At 38.4% G+C, this 27,949-nt stretch overlaps 1 protein-coding gene across 3 annotated transcripts in view; it reads right to left on the reverse strand.

The window, feature by feature from the left end:
* The window catches only part of AIG1 (androgen induced 1), a 143,254-nt gene that overhangs the window by 81,847 nt on the left and 33,458 nt on the right, over positions 1-27,949 (reverse strand). For 2 of the 3 annotated variants that reach the window (XR_002436619.1, XM_021390575.1), the window contains exons 2-3: positions 22,955-23,110; positions 14,558-14,659 (exon numbers count right to left, since the gene is read on the reverse strand). Coding sequence is in view for 2 of the 3 variants with exons in the window: in XM_021390575.1 (XP_021246250.1) it covers positions 14,558-14,659; positions 22,955-23,110 (258 nt within the window). In the remaining variant the exon portion in view is untranslated. Of the gene's footprint in view, positions 1-167; positions 6,742-14,557; positions 14,660-22,954; positions 23,111-27,949 lie in introns of those variants that run through there. The other variant, XM_021390576.1, reaches the window with a different exon arrangement.

The raw sequence follows: 27,949 nt of genomic DNA on the forward strand, positions 1-27,949 counted from the left end.
CTGCTCACTGAGAAAATCATTTCTCTGTGCTGCTGATGGTCCTTTCCTTTTCACATCTGGAGACTGTTAACTGTTTCCCATGTGGTCTGAGTTTTAGCAGCAAAAACACTCCAAGAAATTCTAGTAAAATTGATTTATTTTTATTAACTGGACACTGAAAACCAAAATAATGCTGTATGAGGAACTTTATTTTCCCTTCCTCTTCACATTGACATTTCACCTTGACCTGTCCTATGAAATAAATAATAAGGGAACCTCATGTTTTACTGATTGGAAGCTCAGAACGTAAAAGGTCAAAAGCTGAAAATAATTTAAGTGTGACATCTCTTCTGTTTAGGCAAGCTTAAGTATCTATGAGCAGCGGAAGTTCCGGCTAAAACTCAAACTCCATTCTGTGAGCCTGACTGCTCTGTGGTTACTGACAGCTTACAGCAACTTCTGGTTTTTGCAAAGACATAATTTGCTGTCATGGGAAGAATAGTAGTATTGGAAACTGAGCACACTGCTTCAAAACTTCAAGGATTGAAATACTGCATGAGCAAAAAAGATACATATATGTATATGCACATTTTTCAACTGCATGCTTGCTTTCTCAGTTTAGTTTTTGAGGCCATTGCTGCTAATATGCCAGTTATTCTATATTTTTATTTACTTACTTTTTAATAACAGGTCCAGTTGCCTGTGAATCAAAGGCACTTGATATGTATCAGGCAATGTCTGCACCAGAAAGCTGAGCTACAGAAGACTGCAGCTTGAGGCTTTCTGCTGCTGCTGCTGCCATGGCAGGAAGCAAGCTCCCGCCGCGATAGTGCTGGGAGGGGTACCTCATTTTGGGATTTATGTCATGGAGAAAGGTGATGTAGTGAAGGACACAGAAAGACTGCACTTGGCTGGCTTATATCTCATTTATAAATGGGTGTAGATAGGCTGCAGAACGCACAAGCTGTAACGTGGTGCAGCAAACCTAAACAACAGCTCCTGCCTCAAGCAAGTGCTGGCTTCTGGGGAAGGGGTTTATTGCTCTGCATTCATCACCAGATACTCAGGAAAATGAAACAGAACAGTTCTTATTTCTACTACAAATCATGCACAGCGCCAAAAATCTTTGTCACAGCCAGAAGAAAAGCAAAGGTTTTCCTGTGATTGCTGAAAAAGTAATACCTTTTTATTTTATTTTATTTTATTTGACCAATTGCTTTGAGATTATGGAACAGAATGTAATTTTTAAAGTCTTGTATACCATTCCCACTTAGGAAAAGGAGGAAAAAAACAGAAAATCGTAAGATAATGGAGGAAGTCCTGCAGTGTAAGAAATTATCTTTGAACATTTCGAAAACTGTACAGTGGAGCCTTCCAGCCCATAGCCCAATGGAAGTCCTCTGAAGCAAAGCTCAGGCAGGGAGGGGGCGCCTACCAAATTCCTACTAACTGGTATTGAGGACAGCTAAAGATACTAGCCTCTGAAAGAATAAAAGAGATGGAAGTTGTGGGCTAACTTCTTCAGAAACACCACTCCTTCTGAGGGAGAAGTAGGTGTACGTGCATGGATAGATATAGGCTAATGCCTATAAATAACCCCAAGCTGGCAGCTCTATGGCAGTAACAGAAGCCAGACTGTGGTAACAGCCGGCTTCACTGCAGAAATTTCCATCTTAATGCCATCTTCCTTCTTGCCTTGGGAGATGCACTGAAAACAGGTCTGGATAGTATATTAAAACTCTATCATGCTTTCAACAAGGTTTCACAAGGTTACACTTGTAATTTTTCACCATCATTTTAGAAAACTAAGTTACATTTTCTTTGGTTCTCTATGCAATAACCTATAATATTCCCAAATTTCACTGTTCATATGAAAATGCCAAGGAAAGAGACCTCTAAATACAGTTTATATATTTAATCCAGTAAGTTTTCTTTACGACAGCAATAAAGAACCTTATTTGTTAGAGTTTAGACAAATTAGCAAGATTAAAGAAGCAGATATCCTTCATTCCTTTAGTTGTTATTCTAAGCTGATACATGTGATGTATTTCTTCAGAATGAATGTCACACCTTCTCAATATATACAAAAAAAAAAGCCTAAGTAAACCGTCTGCCATACTCTTGTAAAGTTTAATCCATTTGTTTGCAAAGTGATCACAGATATCTGAAAGATTAAGTATTATTTTCTTTTCTTTGCAAAGGTTAAAATATGGTTGGCAGTTCTGCTGCAGTAATGCTGAAGGGACTGGTTTCCACAAATGCAGCGAAAACACTAGATTATCATGTGCATCACATCTGCACTGCATGCAGAGCGATAGAGACAAAGGGAAGAAGAAGAGAGAAGCATGAAGCTCTACTGATTTTCTACCCTTCTGACACTGCAGGGTTGCTGGACTCACATTTCCTTCAAGAGTAAATGAGAATCATTTGCTGTTCTAGCTTGTACTGACAGTAATGGCCTCATCTATGTCATCTGTGAGGGGCTGAGCAGGGACTAGTTCTATTTAAATGCTCTGTGGTAAAAATATTTCCACAGACTTTTGAATGCAAAAAAATTTACATATTCCTATTTATATTTTCAAATGACAGTCACGATGTCATTTGCATGTTCAGACTCTCCTTTCTTTGCCTGACAGTGTATAGGTGGGATTTCCCAGGTACAAACCAATTTGATATAATTTGCCTTCAGGTTCACTGCAAAATGTTCTTCTTAACACTACAAAACTTACCAAGAGGCTGTACAGTATTATATTACATGGTAATGTTATTTCCAGAAAAAAAAAAAAAATTGCACATGAATAAGGCAATGAAAATATGCAGGTAACCATGGCTACTGTTGTGAACTAAATAACATTTTTTATACAGCTGTGAATATTTGTATTATTGCCAGTTAAGCTGTAGAGTTCAGATGGAGACAGGGCTAGTAAACACTGAATTCTCGCCTGAAGAAAGGTACTTCCCAAAGTGGATGCAAGCCTCTACCTCATGCCACTGCACATTTAGTGCAATTTTTGTCTAGTAAACACTTCTCCTCATTCAAAATAATCAAAATACATCTCTTCATAGCCACTTGTTATACTATACTGTCAGTGATACTCTTTTGTACAAGTTACCTTTTTTGTCTTAAGGATATTTTTATTTCTGATTCCCCTGTCATGTACCTGCAATTGCATAAAGGCTTTCAAAATAGCCTTGGCTCCAGTAAGAGGCTTTTGGAAGATCTTAAAGAAATTTAAAAGCAAAACTCTTCAATTTTCTTAATTTTTACTAATAGTAACAACCCTCTGGAGAGCAACAGAATAATCAAGTCTAAACAACAGGGCAGACAAGGAGGGCCTTTTTTCCTTCAACATTTTTTTGAATTTCCAAGTTCATCCTTCTTAAATCATTCTTTTGTTTACATGTCAGAGCCTTTCGTCTCAAATCAACAGTCATCAGAGAAGGAATGGAAAACTAAGGGATTTTTCGCCTGATAAAAAGGTATGCCCAAGTAAATTATTTGGAACAAGTTGACAGCAGTTGCTATACTAAAAGAAAACATAAACCCTCAAACAGTTTGTCAGATGAACCTGTGCCTTCTGTGATACAAACAAACATTAAATAATAAAATTCCTATTGTAACTAAGTGAAGTGAGAGTCAGAGAACATCTCTCTGCTCAAAGAGCGAGTCACTTCTTCCTTTCAATAGAGCTTGAATCCCAAGCAAGTGCACTTTCACTCACTACGAATTTGTCTTCCCTGCCTTGTTTGGAGAGAAAGCGTCAGTCCTTAATAAAAGCATGAGGTTAATGAAGTAAATTCAGATTTACTTTGCAGTTCCATCTCTAGCAAAATTCTATAACCTCAGGAAAACAACAAATTCTGTGTTTTAGCTTCTTCTCTAGAACACAACTCATTTCTCCCAGTCCTTACCTGCCTTACTCATTTAGACTGCAAGAAATTTGAGGAAAAAACATCTCTTATTTCTATCAACAGTGCTCACCTTAAAGATAATTGTGATGTTCCTTAAAATGGTAGAGTTGTTATTATTACACTAATAGCAGCCTTCTAGATTAACACCCCGCTATCTTAGTAAACTGATGGCATGGAGAATGCCGCTGTGGGAGGCACAGCAGCAGAGTGCAGGGTAAGGAGCCGGGAGAACCAGAATTTGGGGATGGGGGAGGCAGTGAGTGTACAGAGCCCTGTGTACACAAGAAAATGGAACAAAGAAAATGGCTCTGCAAACAATGATCCTGCATAGTGGTGACAGGAAACCAAACAAAGCCAAATTTCTACACATTGGTTTGGAATAAACGACAGGTCACATTTTCAATATATGCTGGGCACTTTAAACTTCTCTTTCAAGCTTTTTCTCAGTGATGTACAATACACACAATTATCACCTCCGCATTCTATGGCTCTCTCCAGCTGACTACTGCCTATTATCATTACCTCTTTATTTTAATATTTGGTTTCCTCTACTTTGCTCACTTTCTATCTTTTCCTCTTAACAATCTCTAAAACGACCTCTTTTTCTCTTAGCTTCTGAGACATGCATTTCTTTCTCCTTCTAATTCCCTCTTATTTTTCATTTTTCATTCCCCTGCCTCAGGAGCAAAGATCAAAATGCCATCCATCTTAGTCTCTGATCCAAAAATACATATATTCACCTTTTAGAATTATTTTCAGCCATACGTATTTTTTAACAACTTGCAGCCAATGCACGTTTGTTTGTTAAGGGGAACATCAGTAAGTCTGTGTACTAGTTAAAACACATTTTTAATGGATATTTCCTTTTTAGAAAATGAAATTACTTCCTCCCACTTCTTCGTTTTAAAAAGTGGCTTAAAGTACAAAGTTCAGTAGACCAACATACACATTTAATCTCTCCCATAAATAGCTCATAACATTTATCTACATTACAAATACATTACTCTATTTGCAAAAGAAGCCACAAAAATGTGCATGGTAGTGACTCAGCAGATTGGAACTCTGCATATAGGGTTTATAGAAAGCTGATAAAGCTCAAAATAACAGAATAAAAAGCTAAAAGCCCCAAGATGGAAATAAAATTTCTTCCTGTGGGAAACAAACTTAAGGATGTGATTTGAATACTAGAGCCATTTTTGATAAGGAAAGATTTCCTTTCCAGGCATATTTGAACTTTCTATACCATGCACCATGTCAGCCTATGGTATTTTATGAGATACCAGTAGCACAAAATTTAGTATAAAACCTTAGGTAATGTTACTATTTGAAGCAGAGGTCACTTCTCTTCTACAACAACACTAGCTTCTAGCTCTAAGCTGTGTGAACTTCAGGAACTTCATTCTTACCCATGAATCTCAAATTAACCCGTACAAAGGCCATTCACCTCTTTCATTGGACTTGAAGGCACTGGACACTGAGGTATGCAAAAGGGAAATACCTGCAGGCCTCCAGCAGGGTGAAGAGCAGGTGTGGACATTCTCGGCTGGCACAGGAAGTGCCCTGCTTGGGACACTTTGTGAACAGAATCAACACAGTGTTATAAATGCCCTAACAGCCAGCACTGTTTGTTAACTATCATTATGGAGCCCCACAAAATGCAGACGTTCGCTAATGAAGACACATAAAAACTGATTTTGATCAAACACTACCTAATTGCTATGAGATTATTCGGTAAAATAGTGGCAGAACTAAGAATAAAACTGAAATTTAAAAATGGAGTTTAAACAGCACTTCAGATATGCAGTGTTAATTGTTTTGAAGAGCAAGAAAGTTCTGAAGAGTTAAAGGATACCAGATACTACTGCAACGCAGATGTAATAGGACAGGCTGGATGCTGGTTGGCCTTCCGCCACTGAAGCACCTCCACAGGCAGTGCTCCTTTTCCACGCCTTGAGCTTTCCATGCTGAGTGAACTATGGTGTTAGAGGGAGGAACAGAGTCACCTTCCTAGTCCTTATGGTCTCTCTAAGAAATGACACCTACGAAAAATGATTCTTTTTGCTGGGTGGGGCACCAGACTTGGGCTTTTGTGACTTAAGTAAATATCCAAAGATAAAATGGATAATTATAGACTTGTGTCACTAAAGGCACTAAAGTGGCTTACACATCTGTCAAAAACATCCCTCATGCTACATCCACAATTTGAATCTCTTGTATTTGGAGAGTTACTAAAAATGCAGAATTTACTTATCTGTATCTATGCAGGAAAGTAAAAATATGGAGATGGGACTGCACAGCAGGGCAGACCTCGGGTTATATACAACACTCATAGCCCACCAAGAGAAAAAGGAATTCCCAAGGTCATGCCAAAATCCTTGATTTCTGCAGATCAACATGCATAAAACATTACTGTTGTGGCACTGCTTCAACATATTAATCATCTGAATATGAAATGGTTTCTGCAGAAATGCTGTCTCTTTCCAGATACAAATACATGTAAAAAAACAGCAATTAACAAAGAAACATTACTTTTAAAAAGTGGTAATTTCTTACAAAAACATTATCAAAATAGTTCCTCATATTAGCATTCCTATAGTGCTAGCAGTCTCGGGATGGAGGGAAAAGTAACATCTTTTATTTCACCAACTTCAAGGGCTGGAAAAAGCATAAAAGCTATTGGGCTCAGACTCCTTTCACCAGGTCTGCTGATTCTTCTGGTATTGTGTCCATGTGAAATAACCCACTTTCCAACAATGATAAATAGGTAAAAATCTGGTCTCTGAGTTAGTGCATATGTCTTCAATTGAAGGAAATGCTGTCTGCCAAGCTTCAACCAAGTAGATCACAGGTCTGCGAAAAAAAAGAATCTAAAAGGATGGAATCCAGTTGCTATAGCGGCAAATTAAACAAATAAATGAGATACCATGGAATGCTGCAAAATATTTGTGGTCTGATTAAGTCATATTTGCCACATGTGTGAATACTAACAGTACAGTTCAGTAAAGTGGGTACAACATAGTACAAAAACACTTTTATCATATCAACATATTAATTCTTATCTGAGTAAGTGATAATGAATGTTAACAAGCATGTCCAAAGATACAAAACACTGCATTTTACTGTAATCAAAAGGCAAAGTATAGTCCTCTTAAATGCATAAAAATAGAAAATAAATGTACATTAAGGTATTTTATCTTTGAAATGATATTTGCAATCCTTTCCCATGGTTGCACGGCCTGCTAAAAATACAAAGGTTTTTTGCAGTGATCACATCTAAGATGAGTTGCCTATGGGCTGCTTTAGAATGCACAATCTATAGCATGCAGCTGACATACTAAACTTTCTTCAACATTAGCATCCCCCCACAAATATATATATTTTTTTCCAGTGAAATGTTCTCTTTTCTCAATAAAAAAATGCTATTTGAATATACTTACTATTAATCATAATGCTATGTCACTTACAGTTTGATCTTATTATCTGCCTATGTTCCCTGGAAAAAAAAAACACAGGGAAAAAATCCAGAAGTCTATTATGCTATAAAACAAGCACCTGATTTTAACTGAGAGAAGGGCACAGAGACTGTTATCAAAATGTTTATCAGTAACTGACATTTTTTGCACCAGTGTAAAGGTTGAACATTCTTTTGTTTTTATAATCTGTAAATCACGTATCTAAGATACTGTGTAGCAGCATCAGAAAACCATACCATCTTAAGCACTACAAAGGAATGGTGTATGGCTCCAGCAGTGATTACAGTGAACAATATAAGCTGCACTGAATGTTAAAACAAAACCAGCGTTCCCAATACTGGCAAAATTATGGGAAATGAAGTGAATGAGTTTCTGTCCCACTCTGCTGCTGGTTGAACAAACAAACTCAGTGCTTCAGGGCCAAACACTGGTTCTAGAAAAACACTGCTCAGTGTGTTCTCCACAGCCAGAGAAAGACAGAAAGTCTAAGACTCTCTTTGAACATCCTGTTGGGGCTTTTCGTTGGTCATTTGTTTTGTGCCCATAGTAATCCCTTCAGCAAACATTTGTACGAGCAATCTCATCTGAAAATCTGGTTTTAAACTTTCATTATTATAGCTATTATCATTTCTATTAATTTCAGAGTTACCCATGGCTTTGTCTGTTGAAGCAGGAAGGTTTGAAATACAGATGGTACACCTTATCACTGATGCCTCAAATACGTGATCCGCCAGCAAGACTGCAACCCTTAGTGAGCAGCTCATTTCACTGCTCTACCATGCAGTGCAACTCACACTTTATCGCTGATAAGGAAAAATAAGGCACACTCTAAATAGGCCTGTTTTCAGTAGCAGATCTGACGTTTTCAGGGTCAGATGGACAGAAGAGATTATGTTCTGCACTGCCAGATAAAGAGAGGGATAGAGAAACACCCCCACCATTCTACAAGTAGCACATGGGTACAATTTATATGAACACAAGTCTTACACTAACAGGTTGCACGTGGTTTTATTCCTAAGTGTTTTAAAAAGGATTTGAAGTTCCTGGCAAGTCACCATGCAAATATTACTTTGTCTACTCTATAGACCTACATCCAACAGCAATAAAAGCAAGTGCACCCCTCCTGCAGCAGTACCAAGATATTTCCTTGCTCACAGCTCCTCTTTAGCAGATGTGGGGAAGTTTTCCCAGGCAGATCTTGGGGAAGTTTTCCCAGGGAAGTGATGGAAAGATAAGGTAAGGAAACAAACTCTTCATTTCATTTCTTTGCTTCCTCTTTCCTTGTCTTTCCCTTTTCCCAGATTCTCTTTATCATTTTGCATCTATTCCAGCTTGTCTACATTACTCTGTGGTTCCTCACCACAGAATACTCGCCTCTAGAGCAAGGTGCGTATGTTTAACTCAAAGACATTTTATGAAAGGTCCCACTAATATTACCATGTGCTGGGTGCTTCTCTGTGTGGAGGAGGCTCTGTGTGTGCTTTCTGCAGATTACTAGAAATAACAAATCGTCAGAAACACTCAGCACCTGTCTTTGGTTAGAACACCATCTTTGACTTACTGTACAGCACAGCCTCCTCTGGAAGCTAAATAGCGTATTCAGGGACAGCTTCCAACTCCACAAAAACACTGTGCCATTACTGCACCATACAGGTGAAGGGCTTCTCCTAACGGTCTCTAGAAGATGACACTCATGTAATTCTGTCTTCTTATTCTAGAAGCCCCTCTCAATTTGTACGTGTTAACTATCATAAATTTTGACATACAATCAATTTTCAAGCCCTTTACATAAGTAACAGAAAATAAAAAAAATCTTATACGCTACTGCTGTTTTTCTCCCCAAAGTAAGAGAATAATTGGTACTACTGTATTCATGCTCCAGTGGTGGAGCTAGCAGATAATGAGGAGAGATACCAGACAAAGCAACATAACCACAGCACGAAGATGCAAAAAGTGTATGGATCCAACAATATTATTTTCACTCTTTTTTATAAGTACTCTGGGTTCCCAAGTGACCAGTGTTAATTACTGTTCTTGTCATTAGTCAGATGTTTAAATCATAGCCATCTACAATTGAGTATTCTGGGGGAAATTAAGTTACAATGAAATTACAAATTTTCCATGATTTTTATCAGAAAACTTTGTGAGTTCATTTACAAGAGGACACTACTTCCTGGAACACTGAAGTTCTTATTCGCACCTAACCTATGAAAATATTATAGATAAATCAAGAACAGTTTAGTTGGAATATCCTTCAGAGTCTTAAACTGGATTTAGAAACAAATCTAGGAAAAGGGCACATTTCTAGACGTAAGCGTGAGACATTGCCAAGGTGAAGTATATTGTGTAAAAATAGCCCACACAGGGGATGTTGCTGTATTAGGAAAGCATCCTCAAGAAGTATAATACGCTACTTTGAATGAGTCATTTCTGAATAGAAGTTTTAGGGCAACATACTGGATGGAAACACTTTGCTGAAAGAAAGGCCATCTCCTTGTTTATACAGCAGAGCAAGCACAGTGCAGCAGCAGAGCAAGCACGGTGCAGCACCAGTTTTGGACCTTCCAATCCCTACAGGTCAGGTTATCATGAATTTTTATCTTTGTGTGTCTCTTCTATTTTTACGCTCACTGAATTATTAAGGAAAAATGCTTTCAACCAGAATAAAGAAGCACACCAGACAAGGCCACCGGATCTAAGGCAAGGCTGCCAGGATAGATGGCAGGAGAGACTCTGTACCACTCTCCAGTGAGCTGAGGTTTTCAGCTGAGCAGCCGGCAAGAAAAAGAGAGAACTTGTGAATGAAGCACAGCTGTGTCAACTGGACAGGCTCCTTCCTCTCCACAACTTGTATCTGCTATTTGTCTCAGTTTTTGTGTATCCTCTTGAACACATTTCCAAAAAGCAGATAAAAAAAAATCCAACAGATTACCAAACAGGAGGAGCTTGTATAGATTGTAATGGCACATAACCAATACAATAATCAATTTTCCAGCCCTACAAAGCCAGGCTGTATTCCCCTTCATCAGCCTCTCTGCTCTAGAGGTTTCATATCAAGACAATTCTTTGTTTCTGACCTCCAAAGCCATTAAACTTTATCTTTGTATTTTACTTTCCTTGCCACAAGCAAAAAATGATTCATGTCTTTAAAAGGAATTTGGGACAGTGTCTATGAAAAACAACGGACTCTCGCTGAAGTATGCTAACTTGGACAAATGCAGCATGCAGACCTCCTGTGTAACCTGGCTCAAAATCAGCAGTGCTCAAATTTAAAGTAATTCAGACTAAAGATCTACTCATGTGGGCATCAGTTAAGATAGGGGAAACCATTACTTTGGTAGTCTATATTAATATTAAAGAGAAAGTTTTGCAAGCTGATGCTCTCCATTCATCTTCCAATCCAGTTCCAACACAAAAAGGTAAAACCAATTGATAAGAATCCTGTTACTATGACACACCAGTTTCAAACACTGAAGGTTGGCCTTTGATTAAAAATGCCTAATACTGATACAGATCACACAGACAGCCATCAGAAAAAGGGAAAGAATATATCTCATGGAAAATATGCCTATGGAAAGAGGGATTGATGTGGATCTGAAGTGTAGGACGGTCTCAAGAACACGAACATCTCTGATGGAAAAGTTCAGTAATTTAGCAACTACAACAGTAGCCAGCAAAGATGAATCATCTGTACAGTAATTAATAAAAACAGAAAATAAAATTGAAACTTCGGAATCAGATCTAGGCTTAGACATATAGCTGTACTTAGAGAAGTAGTTATTTCTACTGATAGAAACTTAGCATCAGCTAACAGATGTGATTCTTCACATAATAAACACAGACAAATCCCTGCTCTGCTAAAATTAACAGCAACTCTGCCACTGACCCTTCTGGTAATTTCTCAAGTTGTAGAGATACCATTGGTTATGAATGAATCGACTGACTGAGATGATGAAATATATGAGTTTTATGGCACAGTACAATTCTATTAGTCATGTCTTTCACAAGTGTACAAAGCTGTATGTATGAACTACCATCTGGTACCACAAAGAGCCACTGACTACACAGATTTTTTTGTAGACAAGAATTATATTTTTAACTATATTATATACACATAAATTAGTAATACAGCTCTTGACACCATAGGCAATTTTATAGTCTGGTAACCAGTTTATGATTTTACCTTTGTGTATGCTGATGAGCCTTTCTCTGTTTCTATGAATTGGTAATAGGATTTCATAGCTCCCGGGTTCTTTTCCCTCATGTTTTCCATTTCCAGGTAATATGTATATTTTTAATTAGCAATATTTTAAATGTTGAACAAAATATTTCTGTGAAAGAGTGATATAAGCGTTAGCAAGACACTACTATCCATTTGAGAATATTGTGTTGTATTTTTTTTACTATAGACAAAGTTATAACACCAGAAAATGGATGCAAAGATGGGAAAAGAAAAAGAGTGAAAAGAGCTAATTACTGTATCCTAACAAAACAGCAGACATAGTGCTGCACAGACCACCTCTGCTTGGGCTGATGGATTGTATCAGGCCAGCCTTCACTTTCTTCATACAGTGTTCAAGATAGTCACCTTAAAATAGTTTTGTAAAGTATGAGTACTTTGATATATGCCCAAATAAATAATGAGAATGCAATGGCTATTTTTTTAGCCACAGATTTTACAACTTATCTTTCCTCTTCCCCTTGTGGATTTGGCAGGCTGCTCAGTTAACAGTTGAGCAACTTGTTATAGCTGGTTATAATATACGTCATCCACTTTTGAAAATAAGACTTTTCAGTTCAAGTCGGAAATCTTCTTACTGCGGAAGATCTTCTTATTAATTTTGTTGAATTCTTCCACATTGTTGTGTCTTTCTTGGCCTAGTAATTACATGCTTAGGGAAAATACTGCGAAAAACCTGGACAGTGTTTATAGGTGAAACAGTATTTGAGCTCAGATCATTAGGATCTGCAGCAGACATTGTGGGGAGAGCTTCAAGAAAACAGGAATTGTACTATGAGGTAGCAGTAAAAGGACCCAACTCTTCCTGACACATCTAATTCTGCCAAGGGTAAAGAATCTCTTCTGCAAGCTTTGTTGTACAAGGTCAGGCTCCAGCACACCCACTATTGTGTTCGGAAAAACTAGCACCAAGCATGCACAGCTGCTGTCAAAATGTGCAAAAGATGAGAGTAAATGTTTACTTCAGTAAACAATATATAGCTACAGACTTTGCCTTTTCTAAAGCTGTATTGCTAGAGGTCCTACCCTTTTGGCAAGGGGGCCTCTATCATATTCTCTAAAATCTACCACATTAAAGTTTTAACTAATAAACAAAGTATTAGAATTCCTAAGGTAGTTTACGAGGAAAAGATTTCTTCCCAGACCTTCCCTCCTTATCCCCCAAACTCTGTCATATTATGATGGGTAATGCATCAGAATTAATTATTATGAAAGCTGGTGAAGATGAAATGATGGGTAAAATATCAAAAAGAATTAGACTGAAAGGTGGTGAAAAGCCCAACAGCCATAAACCTTCCCTGTGACTGGGCTGAAGGAACACTTGGATAAATGGATACTGACACAGAAAACAATTCCTCTACAAAAGACTTTCAAACAAGCCTTCTATAATACTCCAAGCTGAACATATAAATGTCTAAGATGCCTGCATGCAATTTATTTCAGTAAAGTCTATTATGTCCAAAACTTTCAAACAAAAGCCCTCTTCAAATATTTCAGCAAGTATACATTTCTAACAAAGCAACAGGAATTTAAATTGCCTTTTAGTTATGGTACAGCACAGAAGAGACTTCTGAATACACAGTGCTGCTTGTTGTCAACTGCTTCACAATGCACTTTCATGAAAAATGTTATATGTTAGGCACTTTCAGTATGTGGAATGTCACCTGGAAGAAATATCATCAGAGTTGGCATTGATGTGATGTTGAAAAAAAAATCAACATTATGTATGGCTTGGCATGTGTTCAGTTTGTGACCTCAAAATTCAAGGGAGGACAGTCTAAATGAACACAGTAAGCGTCACCAGACTCTTTGCTCTGCTTCACATGCACACAATATCACACTCTTCTTTTCAAAACATTATAAAACAGTACATTATCTAACAGAAGTTGATGTTCCTCTTATCAGTAGTAACTCTCATACTGCTCCTTTAACACACAATTTAGGGAATAAATAAATATCAACACAATTGGCCCCACTCGACAAAAAAGCACTTTATCAAACTCAGCAGCAGTGGACAAATCTTGATCTGCCGTGGATCTGCTGAAGGATGAGATCTGTTTTCATCTACTGATGAACAACAGTGCCAAGTGGTTTGCCTTGTCTTGATATGGAAAACAAAGTAACAATGAAATGATTTGCACAGGTGCAACTAGAGAAGCAAATGTTATGTCTTTTAGGTCCAAATACATAATCTGTATGAAGCACCTCTTGGAAAAATGTGGTCTTACCATTCAAGCACCAAAGAAAGGATGTCCTACTAGAAGTACCAGAGAGGGATGAAGAGGCCAGATTTCTTCTCAAGAAACTACTCCCATGACTATAGAAGCAGTAATTTTAAAACTACTACACCTTTGCAATGCTGAATAATTCCACATTTTTTAAATACTGTATTTTTTAAATACAGGTTCTGTTACGTAAGTTTGATGTACTTGAGAAATGAATAATTATTTGTGTTATTTTAAAAACACTCAAGTCCAAAAACACAATGACATTTTCATAACAAGCATTTTTACAAAAAAAAAACACTGCATAACAAATTATACTCTTCTAGAGCAGTAAAAAATCATTTAATTAAGCATTTCTGTCATTTCACAGCAAGATTTGTCTAAGTCAGAATTTTCATTTTGTGGGAGACTGTCTTTTGAGTAAGCTTTCTTAAGGTGAGGATGACATTGCTCTGGGAAAGCTACTCCATGAGAGAAAACAGCTCATGCCCAAAACTAGTCTGGGATGTAGGATGCATGAGTTCAAATCTCCACACTATTTCAAGCGAATGGGGACTTCAATACAACTCAAGGACTCAAGGAAGGAAATATGTTATTCCTGCTTGCAAACAACATTTATTAATCACTTCTGAGAAGATTAGTGCTATGCGTATACAGAATCATGCACAGGGCAATCTGTGTCTCACATTTTTATTTATGCAAGGAAGTGTTTGCATCACTTTACTCACCATTCCATGATTTAGCCATGCTGGTATGAAATTATCAAGCAGCTTTGGGTAAACCAGTTCCCTGTCATAGATATAGATGCTCCAAAACATCGTCACAACAAACTAGGAAGAAGAAAAAAGAAAAGAGAAGACATAAATAAATGCTTCTATGCAATTAGCTACATATTTTAGACAGCAAACTGGGGCATTTAGCAAATGATCTATGGACAGATACAGATATAACTGTTTTTCAACAGAACCTTGCTTCTATCAACAGGGTGAACCTGGATCATTATTTGCATTCACTGTTCTAATTTTCCTTTTTTCTATTTGACTTTCAGCCTGGAAAATAATCTCTGTTTTTGACTTACATGCCTGTGGCCAAATTACAACTGAGTACTGTATTTTAGTAGCAGATGTGGCACATGAATAATGTTTCACCACTAACAGGACAGAAAACAAATGGAAAAACAGGCGAAATATTACTTGGAATTCATAGAACATATGAATATGAAGCATTCACCCCAAAATCAGAGATTATAAATTCATTTTAGCACTTTTGTCAACCACCGAAATAGCACCATTAAAAAAAAAAACATTAACCCTTCAGACAGTTTACAATTCACAGCCTAGGATCCACAGAAGAGTTCCAGTATCCTCCTCATTTGTCAATAAAAGATTTGCTTTGGCTCTTATCAGAAACAATTCACTTCTAAACTAAGGGCAGGACAGATGGCTCAGATAAAGTTTGCACTAGGCTCAACTCTTGCCAAAATGTCACTAATTTGCTGAAGATAACCTGAGGTCTGAAAAGCAATATAAAACCATAAAAAATTACAGAAATAATAGCGTTAGCTAACCTTAGCTGGGGAAAAAACAGAGTCTGTAGTCTTCTAATTAAAACGCAGTTTCTCTTTTTACCTTGTATTAGAGCTCATAGTTTTATAGTAATAAAAGGCTTATTGTTTACAGCAGTAAAAAATCATACCTGGGCCAGGAGCATTTCAATGACAATTCTGAGGGTATCTCTGCATTGTAGCAACAACTCCAAGTTTAAAGTCTGAGACACAACAGGCATTACTCTCAATGAAATCAGCAAGGAAGTATTCACTTACATCTGAACCGATGTTGCCACAATCTTACTTAGAGGGATTAGGATTAATCATGGGTGGGAAGTGAGAGAAAGTGCAAGAAACACAGAGTGAAGAGAGTGCACGAATTGCAAGGATGTGTGATGGTGTAAGTTGTTTCACATGCTTCTGACTTTAACTAACTGAAGTTAAAATTGAGATCACGGTTTATCAATGGCACCTTGTTCTAACCTCAGACAGGCATGCTTTGGTCACAGTTACGTGAATGATCTTAAACAGTATGCTGTTCCCTCCACGTGCATACAGTACATAGCTTCTTGTTTTCCAGTACACTTGTCCATCTGTTAGGATAGCGATCGGTGCCTGCTCAGAATAAGCTTGGACCATTTGAATAGTGCATAGAGGCCAGGAAAAAAAGGTAGGATATGATGAGTAGCCTGAAAAATACTGCAAGTGTCAACTACCCCACAAGATGCGTCTCTTCTGGCATTGGCACAGCCCAGCTCTTTTCACACCTGCTGACACATGAGTGCCAAGATATGAATAGCTGAACAGCAGGAAAAATGGAAGGGAAGTATCCTCCTCTCTACAGGCTTCCTAGAAGTCACGTATTATTACAGTGGGTCTCTGAGAACCTGCTAAGACCAACTGGGACATAAAACCACATGGAGATTCAGGAAGGAGTGTGAAGATTGAGATTGATAATGCTTTTTTTCCAAGGAGGTCTTACAGCAAGAAAAGACATCCAGAACTTCACTGAACCTCATTACACTGAGAGCAACAAAGCTGGTATGTTTTGATCTGTGATTTCTGTGTGGAGCAGAATAGAACAATTGACTCTGCCATGGAGCTAAAGATAGGAAAAGAGGGGATGTGCCATCTGTTTCTTAACCAAAGTCAGCCAAGGGATGGAACAAGATCAACCTAGCTGGTTGCAACCATCTGGAGTTACAGACGGCAAAGGCTGCTTAGCAAAGCACTATTGCAAGGCAGACATAAGGTAAAGGAAGTGCGCAAAAACAAAGTGTTACAGAACCAACCTGTACCAGACATGAGACTAACACAGCGCCCTGGGGAAGATCCCTCCCAGTGTCTGAATGGTTCACCTTACCTTTCTTTATCATTGTTGAACCATAAAAATGAACAGTTTGGATTAAAAAAAGCTACATGAAGGATTTCCTACTTAGCTTCCCTGTTGGTTCTGAATTTGTTTACTTTGGTTAATAAGCAACTCTTGGTCTTGTAATTTAGATCAGTGTAGTACTGGCTGGGCTTTGCCAAGGACACACGTTACCTTGCAGTACAAAACAATGACACAGCAAGCAGCTTCCTTACATTGCCTATGTGCTGCTCAGAATTGCATCTCTTATGCTTATAAGCTTATTTTCCTTGTGGCACAGATCATTACTATTGCAGCCAGAGTCATGGTACTACCCTCGAATGCCAAGCTGAACAGGTTGCTCAGAGGCAGCAGACAATTATTTCAAGGAGTCCAGTGCTTTTATTTTCTTTTGTTTCCACGCCAAAATGGCACAAATGTCACTCTTCCACCTCCTCTTTAGACAAACTTACGGCCTGGAATTCCTGAAAGAAAACAGACACTAGCAATTGTTTTTACACTTCTTCACACAGAAACATCCTAAGACTGCCAGCTTTCTGAATACACTGATTCCTTGGTTAAACAACGTAGGGTTAAGCAATATAAAAGAACAAGAGTCCCTCATTTGCTGCTTTTTCCTTCCTATGGCCATTACAGACCAAAGGGAACCTCAAATTTTCAAGCAGACCTTGGAAGCTCACTTGTCACAGGCATCCAGAATATCACTAAATACATACACAGCAGAGGAATTAAAATGAGGCTGAAAACAAAACTGTTTTCCCACTAAAGGAGATACTCCTTGAGCTTTTGTCTTCTGCTTCTGAAGCTCCAGAGAAAGGCATGAGAAACACACGTGGCATGGCCACAGGAGAAATTTCAAAGGATAAGCTGAGGAATGGCTAGTGGTTCAAAAGACTGTGAATCAAAATAATGTGAATGAAAGCAAAGAGAAACCAAGAGAGGAAAGCCAGTGAAAAGAATTACACAATTTGTTGTTTTACGTGAGCCCAAACAAGAAATGTTGTGCAAAAGAAGAATGAAACCAGTGGAACTTTATTTTCCTGCAATATGTATTTTTGGTTTTGGCTAGGCTGTACAGTTAAGTTCACTCATTTCCTGGATGGCTTCATGACAAAGAAAAAAAAAAAAAACCTTTGACCTTGACAAAATTTTTTCTAAGTATACTGTTGTGTAGTTAAAGGTAAGTTTGCTGGCTGTCTCTCAAGATAGCTGTGGTTAAGTGCAAGTATAAATATGTAGCTTGGGAGTGTGGCTGAGAGTTAAGGGCATTGCACATAGAAGTGAATCGTTATTAAAGGCAGACTGCATTAAGTGCAAACCAGCATGGTACCGGCTTTATGTGGGATCTGGTGCTAGCAAAGAATCACATCAGGAAATCGCAAGGAACAGAAGCTTAAAATCAGAGAAGACTCTCCTTGGAGGAAAGAGTTCAGTAGTCAAATGTACTGCTTGCTCATAACTCATCACCAGTTGTTATTTCACCACAAATGAGGGCAGAATCTGGAATAGAGAGACTTTGGCATGGTCAAGTCAATTATGGAGATAAAAGTGTTATATAGTTTGGTCAAATAACGAGGCAAGAAGGGGACTGCAAAAGCCTGCACATCTTTAAAAGATAAAAGATTTCTGATGAGTATTATTTATTTTCAACAGAAGAAGGGTGATCAGCTTTCCTTTTGACTGTGCTAGTGCCTTCTTAAAATACCACAGAGAAACAAAAGATATGGAAACACATCTGGCTTTCTCTCTTTAGCATCACAGGTTTTTAAAAATACAAAAGTATAATTTAAGAATACGAGATCATTCTTGCCAATTTAGACTCAGGCTCAAACTGAGCTACTGAAGCTACATAATATATCAGCTGTACAGTCTGTGATTTTGTAGACAGCAATCTCTTCTAATATGTAACAATACCCATTTTCTTTCTCTGTCCTTTATCTAGTACACACACTCTTAAAAAACAAGAAATGCCTGTTCTATCTCTTCCTCCCCTTGTACAGTACAAATTACAATAAACATATTGACAAAACCATATATAGTTTACACAAAACTCTAATTAGCCACAGAAACTTGGCAACTCCATGATCTACATCAAATAAACAGAAAAGAGTAGTGATAGTTTAAAACACTGGCATGGGCTCTGCCTTTAAAGACTGCCTTACATTTCTTTAGCAGTGTAAACTATTTCCAACACAAATCTCCTTTACAATGATAAAGCAGTGGTAAGTGCACTCAGTATAGACCAGAACTGGTAGGGAACTTCTAGAAAGTTTTTTTCAGTGGATGCCTCCTTGATCTGTGAGGTATTTGAATAGCAACCCAGGCTTATAGTAACCTTAAAAAGGGCTGGGAAGTGTTGCCCAGAGACTTTACATGGAACACATTATTGCAAAGAATACTGGCCTATTGATTTCTGATTTCATTCATTAAAAGCCATACTAAAATGAACAATAGACAAACAGTAGTCATTAGGTCCTTCAAAGAGGTTCATGTTTATTACTCCATGCTCCTAAAACTAATAGCAGGTTGGCAACTCACAATTTTATTGAAGCCCCTGGATATATACAATGCATAGCACAACACTGGAGAGATTTGATTTACTGTGAAGATTCTTCAAGATTTCATTTGTTGCAAAGCCACCCAAGGAGACTGTTTGCCCTTGGGCTGGTTCTTTCCCTTCCTTTGGAAGGTGGGAGAAGAGGTTGGTGGTCAGACTTCCCAGGTGGTTTGCATGCAGTACTTTTTAAGGATGTACTAAAAATGAAATGCTTTAGATTGTTGCATGTTTTTTTCACACGTCATTGTTTGACTTGGGAGTGGAAGCCCCTTTTCTCATCTAAATTTCAGAACAAGATGTCTCAAGGGCTTCAGTTAGCAGGAAATAAAGAAAAAAATGTGTTGAATAGCTCTTTAAAAACTGCAGTTGGTGAACTTTAAAATGTTCCCCTAATATTTGCATTATTCCCTAAACATGCCCTGTCTAAAACCCCGAGCAATAAAAATAGTTTAAATGTTAAGGTAACTGACAAGTATTTAAGCATGACCACTGCTGTTACATCAGAAACTCAGTAAGGATTTCATTTGTTTTTGTTCAACATTTCTTTGTGAAGATTCCCTTGTGTCACTACTGGAAACCACTCAGAAGCTCTGGAGAGAGTTAAGAGGGTGAGTCTCAAAAAAACCCATAATCTCCATTTTAACTTACGTTGTCCTTTTTTGGAGTGAGGAAGCTGTTAAAAGAATATGGGAAATGAGGGAACATTAACTATTTTCCTGCAGACACACTGTTTTTTATTAACTTCCTCCTAACAAGCATATCAGAATTTCATCAGATATTTTCTTACACATGAATAGCTCTTTAAAAAAACAAAAACCAGCATTAGATATTTGCTGCTTTCAGGCCCTGAACTCTTCCTACCCATAACCACACTAAAGGAAAGCAGTACAGCCTGTGGCAGATGCTGCTGTCCCACAGGCTAATGCTTGGGCACATGGTAGCTGGGGTGTGGTGAGGGCTGTCAGAGAAGTTCAGGTTTTGGGAAAGAGCTGCCTTGGCGTGGATTACACATGTAAGCCTGAGGCAGGTCACTGAGACCAACACTACCTTCTGAAACTCTGCTGTTTGTTTCCCAGTATCCAGAAGTAGAAGCTACAATAAAAACAACTTTTATAGGCTTTCTTCATAAAAAATAAATTTAAAGAATATGTGGTTAACAACTGTTCACCCTCTCCACTGCAAGGTCTCCTTTAGGAATAGAGAACATCCCTTCAACGAGCATGGCAATTCCTTGCTATTTTCTGGATTTTTTTTTCAGTCTAAGAAGTTGTTTCTGTTTGAAACCACTGAGAAATAAGCTAGCTCCAGGTATTCAAAATGTCTCTTGGGAAGTGTGCAAACGTTACAATTATAACTCAGGAGCAGAGGATAACAAGCAGGGATTCCTTGTTTACCGGTGGCAAGAGAAACAGTGCAGAAAAGAAACATGACAAACACACAGATGAAAATTACTTTCAGAATTGCCAAGAAAGAATGAAGCTGAAATTCTCCAAGATTTTGAAAAGTTTCAAGGTCAGAAACGGCGCAAGGGTAGAGCAGTACACCAGTATCACTTTGGAGCTAAAACAGATTCAGGAAAGAATCCCTGAAGATTATGTTTTGATGCATGTAAGGGCTTACTCTTGTATATTGAAAAAGGCAGTTAAAACCTTTAAATAAAGACAAATAGTGCAATGGTGTTTTCTTTCTTCTCTTCAAGTATCCATGCAGTAGGAAAAGCAGCTGATGCCAACCACAATCACAACTACTTTGTAATTCCCAAATTCCCTTAAACAACAAATGTAACATTTATATATCTGCACACATAAACGCATATTTGCAAGCTTGATTATTTTAAAAAATGTATTAGTTAATACTGATTACTCTACTATGCACACGTCTCTGAAGCTTTAGGCAGGGGTTGGGTAAGCAAAATTCCCCTGACTGTAAAAGCAGAGCAAGTCAGAGACTGCCTCATGAGACTGATTGTGTACAAGTGCATGGAGCTGGACAACATGCATCCCAGGATCCTGAAGGAGCTGGCTGATGTAGTTGCCATGCCACTCCATCATATTTGAAAAGTTGTGGCTGTCAGGTGAAGTCCCTGGTGACTGGAAAAAAAAGAAACATTTTCAAGAAAGGGAGAAAGGAGAAACCCAGGGAACTACAGGTTGGTGAGCTTCACCTCTGTGTCTGGAAAAATCATGGAGCAGACCCTTCTGGAAGCTACGTCAAGTGATCTTCAACATCTTTATCAATGACACTGACAGCGGGATGTAGTGTGCCCTCAGCAAGTTTGCTGACGATACCAAACTGAGTGGTGCAACTGATACAACAGAAGGAAGGGATGCTATCCAGAGGGACCTGGACAGGCTTGAAGAGTGGGCCTGAGGGAACCTAATGAGATTCAACAAGGCCAAGTGCAAGGTGTTGCACTTGGGTCGGGGCAATCCCAGATATTTGTAGACTTCCAGCCCAAGCCAGTCTGTCAATCTGTGGCTAAGAACTGAGTTTATTACCCAGCACAAACTGCAGCAGCTTCCAAGAGGTGGGCCAGTAAATGCAATAAGTGAAGGCTACCAAATAGGTTTTATGAAGGTAATACCTCCACAGTGTTTCAGATATGCTTTGCATTTCCTAATTTTGCAAAAGCATTCTGTATTTCCTCATACATTGTTAAATCCTACATAAATAGTGAAATCACATTTTAATAAAGCATGTCTGAAGACATCTAATTATAAATGACATATAAATATACTAGGCTAAGTGCTCTTAATTGACAGTGACTGGTCAGCTTTTGTGAAACAGCACAACTTTTGAGACTTCATACAGTTTTCCAATAGTCCCACAAAGAAAATAATTACTGAATGTATTTGAAACTACTAAACACTGAAATTAAAAATCAGAAATCAAGTTTCGTACCAAATGACAATAAAAGTAATATTTTAAGGTAGCCTAAGCTTAGAAGTAATCTGTGAGAGTCACACTTTGACATAAAAGCACATGAAATTCTGGATTTTCAGTTGCTTTCAGTGAGTGGTATGAGACACTTCCTGACACTGAGCACCTTTTGCTACTGAAAGCGAGGTTCAATGTCCTGGTGGAGCAGAAACAGATCCAAAGAGTAATTTTTTCTTTTGAAAAAGATGGTAAAAAACATGTTGTTCTGTACCTCCTGTGTGTTTTTTTCACATTACTAACTTCTTTTTTTCCCACCCAATTTCTTCTGCCAACTCTGAATCCCCCATGTGTTTAACGAGGATCAACCTGGATTTTAGCTTCCCTTCATTTCCATGACAGAACAGCATACAGATTGAGCTCCAGTCAGGTAGTTACAGAGTAAAACATGTCAGCACCTTCCTTACTACTACTGCACATGGTGCAGAAAATACCCAGGCTGACACTTAAGATCCTGCTGGTAAAATTCACATCTGAAATGACTTCTATCATCTAGTTTCTACTTTAAAGTACATTTTTTTAATGAACAAAATTAATTTCAGAAATACTGGTGATATCTTATAGCAGTGACACAGAGAGAGTTGAATAATCACCTTTATCATGTTTTAATTTGTCCGTAGTCTCACGTGAAGAGGTGCAAAAGCCTTCCAGCTAGAAGAAAACCAGCAACCATCCAAACTGTGAAGACACATGCAGATTAACACCACACTTACCACTCCAATGGGGAAAGCCAGAACAGCCATCATCCAGTCACGGAGGGAAATGAGTTTTTTCAGCTGCCTTTCTTGCTCTTGACTGTCATTTCCTTTAGTGAGAAGACTTGAAAGGTCGGTCAATACACAGATCCCAAAGAAGACAGCCTGGATAACCTGCAAGAAAAAGAGAACCCATTCTTGAACAGGGGAAACACCAGACTTCAGCAGAGAGCAGGGGCAATGCAAGCGCAGGTCAGGAATATTGCCACAGAATCAAGGTGGGGAGCTGTGAAACATCAGTTGATTCAGGATGAGTAGAATGTGTTCACATAAAACATAAAACCCACCTGAGATTCTAGACTGGAAGTTATCTGGGTAGGTACTGTATTAGCTTAAACAAGTTTTCTGACTGTCCGAAAGATTCATGTCCCGAGAGCACTGAAATAAGTGCTATGAGGAGGATGACAGTGAGGTGAATACACACTAATTAGAGACTTAGTAAGATAAAAAGAAACTTGATTTTGCTGGCGTTGAGTTTCAAGCCCATTACCTCAGCCAGAAGACCCTGTCATTGCTCTATGTATACCTTACTTTTCATGTGTCCAGATCTGGGCTCCTCAGTTTAAGAAAAAGAGGAAACTACTGGAGAGGGTTCGGTGGAGGGCTACAAAGATGATTAAAGGCCTGGAACATCTCCGTTATGAGGAAAGGCTGAGAACCTGGGACTGTTCAGCCCGCAGAAGAGAAGACGGAGAGGGGATCTTATCCCCTCTAAAGGGGTATCTAAATATCTGAAGGGTAGGTGTCAAGCAGATGGGGACAGGTTCTTTTCAGTAGTGCCCAGCTACAGAATAAGGGGCAACGGGCATAAACTGGAACACAGGAAGTTTCATCTCAACATGAGAAAAAGCTTCTTTACTTTGAGGGTGGCAGAGAACTGGAACAAGTTGCCCAGAGAGGATGTGGAGTCTCCTTCTCTCAAGATATTCAAAACCTGCCTGGACACTTTCCTGTCTAACCTGTTACAGGGAACCTGCTTTAGCAGGAGAGTTGGACTAAATGATCTCCAGAGGTCCCTTCCAACCCCTAGGATTCTTTGATTCTGTTTCTGGGGGAACCTGTGCAAATGGAAGGACTGTTTCAGTAGTGGCATTCCCACTCGCACCTCAGACATATGCCATCTGCCAGGAGACTGAACTACAACCATCATCCCTACATTACTCCAAAAAGCTAGGCCTCAAAGTCACAGTGTTTGTCTCAGAGGTGGAAAATGCAAGAAACATTCCCTGTAAAAACAAATAAAATATAAAAGAAGAGTGATTCTTTCTCCCACACCAGGAGCATATCTGGGACCCTCCCTGCCCCAGAAGGAAGAGGCCTCCTGAGAGACTTAGCCCCCATCACATGTGTTGGCAAATCCATTGCTGCACTACAGCTAACAAGCTGCAAAACAAGCAAGTTGCAGGAGTTATTCAAGCTCTCTTTTCATGATGGCAGACTGCCATTTATCCGTCCTTCTCTTTTTTCTGTGTTTATACATTTTTATGCAATATTATAAGATAGTCTCTGGTGTTAAATTGTTAAATTTAGTCACTTGAACTCACAAATTTGGTACAAACTATGGATGACTATGACTACAAAATACGGATCACTATGTTTTTCTTCCCCAATTAACTTAGTAAAAATGGCAATAAGTTAGCTTAGGAATGCTCCTGCCTAAGGACAGATCAAATTGCTCATCCTTTTTAGTACAGTTCAGAAAAAGTGCACAAAGATTGTTTGCTCCCCGAGCTTGGAGCCTGTGTCACAAACCCACATGCACTGAGCAATCTCAGGTAAAAAAAAAAATGCAAAACATGGGTTTGGTTCCCAAACTGCAATGTGATTCATCAAAAAAACATATACATATATGCTTAAAATACATACCAGATGTTTTTTAAGGCAAGCCTGGAGCACTAGTTTTAAAGTCTCATTTTAAATCTAAGTGTTCATCTAACTGGGAACATCATACTAAGAAGCAGACCATCAGGAAGAAATACAAATAGCACATGTCCAGATTTTGCAAAATAAAATTTATTAAGTGCAGGTATCTTTGCAGAATTTAGACTACAGTAAGTACTGTAAGAAAACACCTCAGGACAGAGGACACTAATTTGGAACAGGGGAGAGAAGAAGGAGAGAGGAAGGAAGGAAATACCAAACAGATGTTGGCTACTAGAAAGAAATCCACAGAAGTGTAATGGTTGGATGGATTAAAAGTACATTCCCTTCCTCAACAATCCTCATATAACCCAAACACTTGTAAATTCTGGCTGTAAAGCTGTGAACGACAGACATTCAAATAGCCCCTAAATATCCTGTCATCAGCATAATAAAGGAGCTGCTTGTAATTCTGCTGCCATTGCCCTCCCTTCTCTCTGCTGTAGCTCCATATAATTTGCTTGATAAATAGCAGAGAGCATAGACCAGCAACATTACAAAACATTCCCTGAAGCCATGAAATGTGACAGACTACTAATGTTGGACCTGAATATTCAGCTAGAAAAAGGTATTACTTCAAATGACTGGAAAAGTTACCAACTTCTACATAATTCCTGAAAAACACTGTAAATAAAAGTCGGGGCTCTCTGGAGCTACATAATCACACAAACTCCTTATGCACTTTTTCATATTATTTACTTGAAAGAAGCACTTAGTAGAAAAAAATCTTCCCATATTCAGCCCTGTTTTCTACCAGACAGATGGCCTATTTGGAGAGAAGGAACAGAAGCACTAATTATGTATTTGCTTGAATAAGAGGAGAGATTATACCATCTACTATTCACTAAAGAGCGTGAAAGCCAAAGAAGGAAAAAGATTTGAGACGGGACTGAAAAAAAAAGTATAGCTAACTATAATGAGATCAATCTGGGTGTAAAGCAGTTTAGGCTGAGTACCAGGAAATAACTCCTAACAGGGAGTTCTACCAGACCATGAAATAGTTTCTCAGAGGAAGTGGTGGAAGCCTCATTGCTTGAGTCATTCAAACTGATATTGGACAAAACATTCAATAATGTACTGCAGGGAACAGTATTACGCTGGCAGGGCTTGGACGAGTGACTAATAGATTGTTTGCAGCTCTAACTATGATTCCCCGAAATGGTCTCTCTCCAAAGTGACACAGACTCAAACAACCACACACCCACTTTCTGAGGGAATTGAAATTGTACATCCACTAATCAATCATAAACTGAACAGCTTCTCTCCCCATTATCCTGTTATGAACACACTGTTTCAAGGGAAAATATAATGATATCATAGAGAATAACTGAAAATTCCTAAAGGGAAAGACAGTACCCAAACACTTCAGAAAGTAGTTACAAAATAAACTGTTCTACAAAAAGGCTACAAAAAAAATCCATATAGGAAAGAGCAAATTATATATTTACTGAGAGCTGCACATTCAGAGCCTGTAGAGTTCAGGGAGGAACATCTCCCACTTATTTGCACAAATTGCATATGTACAAGCACTACAACACTTTTCTCTCCCTTTCTAGAATGTACAAGAAAATTTGTCTGACAACTATGAACATTCAGGATTAGACTGAGGATGGCCAGAGCTGCATGACTCTCAGGAGCATAAACTGAACAGCCAGATTCAGTAACAATTGACATCCCTTGTGGGTCTGGCATGGGGAAAGCGTAGCATGCAGCTATTGGTGCTTTATGGGATGAAACAAATTTTTAAAATCTATGGTCCTCAGTCTGAATGCTACAAAACAGATGTGAAAAGTTCACAGCAAGGGAGAAGAAACTCTCTCTAAGCAATATTCTCCAAATTACCCTGACATTACCTCAGATTTAGGATCATATTTTCAAAACAAGGACCTTCTTTTGAAAATCTGCAGGTGGTGCATCTATACATGGAACAGTCCCAAATGTTAAGCAAACAAGTGACTTTTTTTTTCTTGGAAATGTAAGCAATAACAGTACTTTGGAGGAAATATATTCCAATTTTTACCTCTAACTACAGGTTGAAGGAAAACAATCATTAGAAAATGACAAATGCAGATTTGACGGGAAGTAGTCAAACCTTCCTTATACCATGTAACAGCGATAGAGGCAGAAACTTGTAAGCAGAGTATGGTAAAACAAGCAAATTGATGAAAAATGTAAAAAACACTAACTTCCTGCCTATTCTGTTTTTTTTTCCATTGAAGTCTGAAGGGGCAGATGCAAATCTGCTTGATACTATAGTACCCTTAAGCTTTGATACATAATAGCAAATAGTGAAAATGACCATCTACAGTTATTTTAGTAATACAAAATCCTAAGGACAGAAAAAATTTGTTAAGATGCTGCAGAAGAAAACAACTAGGAAGAGAAGATGAAACCAAGCAACCAAAAAGCCTTCTCAAACAGTGAGATCTGTTCAGATTATGTATCAGAAAAGATAGATTTTATTGCACCTTATGAACAATTAGAATCAAGCAGACTAATCATACGTGTCTATCTCCTTAAAGAAAATGAAAGTTTGTTTCAGTAAGGCAGTTTTTCCTCAAGATGTTCACTGAAGGATAGAAGACAACAACCTCCCCATACTCCCCTGACTTGACTTGTTGGAGGCAGCGTCTCAGGCTGAATGTCTGAAAATACATTTCCTCGTAAACTTTTCTTCAGGCCATGAAGTCTCCTTTCTCCCTGTGCTGTTGAACTCCACAGTGCAGATACAATCTGCACAACCAAGGTCAGTGGAGTTTCTGTCACCATTCTTAACAAGGCAGAAAACTCCTATTAAATTCACTGAATCTAGGATTTCATTGCCCATGGACTGATCCTCTTTCACGCTCACTCTTGCAGCCAAAAGCGTTCCTTAGAGCTCATGGTAGAAGAACTGGAAAAAGCTGTGGAATTACACACTATTCATGGGCATTTTTTGCTCTATCTGCTTTTGACAATGGAGAATTCACTGTCCTCCAACATATCATTTTAAAGATCACTAGCACTTACAAAGTGTTTTGTGTACCTCTCTAT

The sequence above is a fragment of the Numida meleagris genome, chromosome 3 (assembly GCF_002078875.1).
Source record: "Numida meleagris isolate 19003 breed g44 Domestic line chromosome 3, NumMel1.0, whole genome shotgun sequence".
NCBI lineage: Eukaryota > Metazoa > Chordata > Aves > Galliformes > Numididae > Numida > Numida meleagris.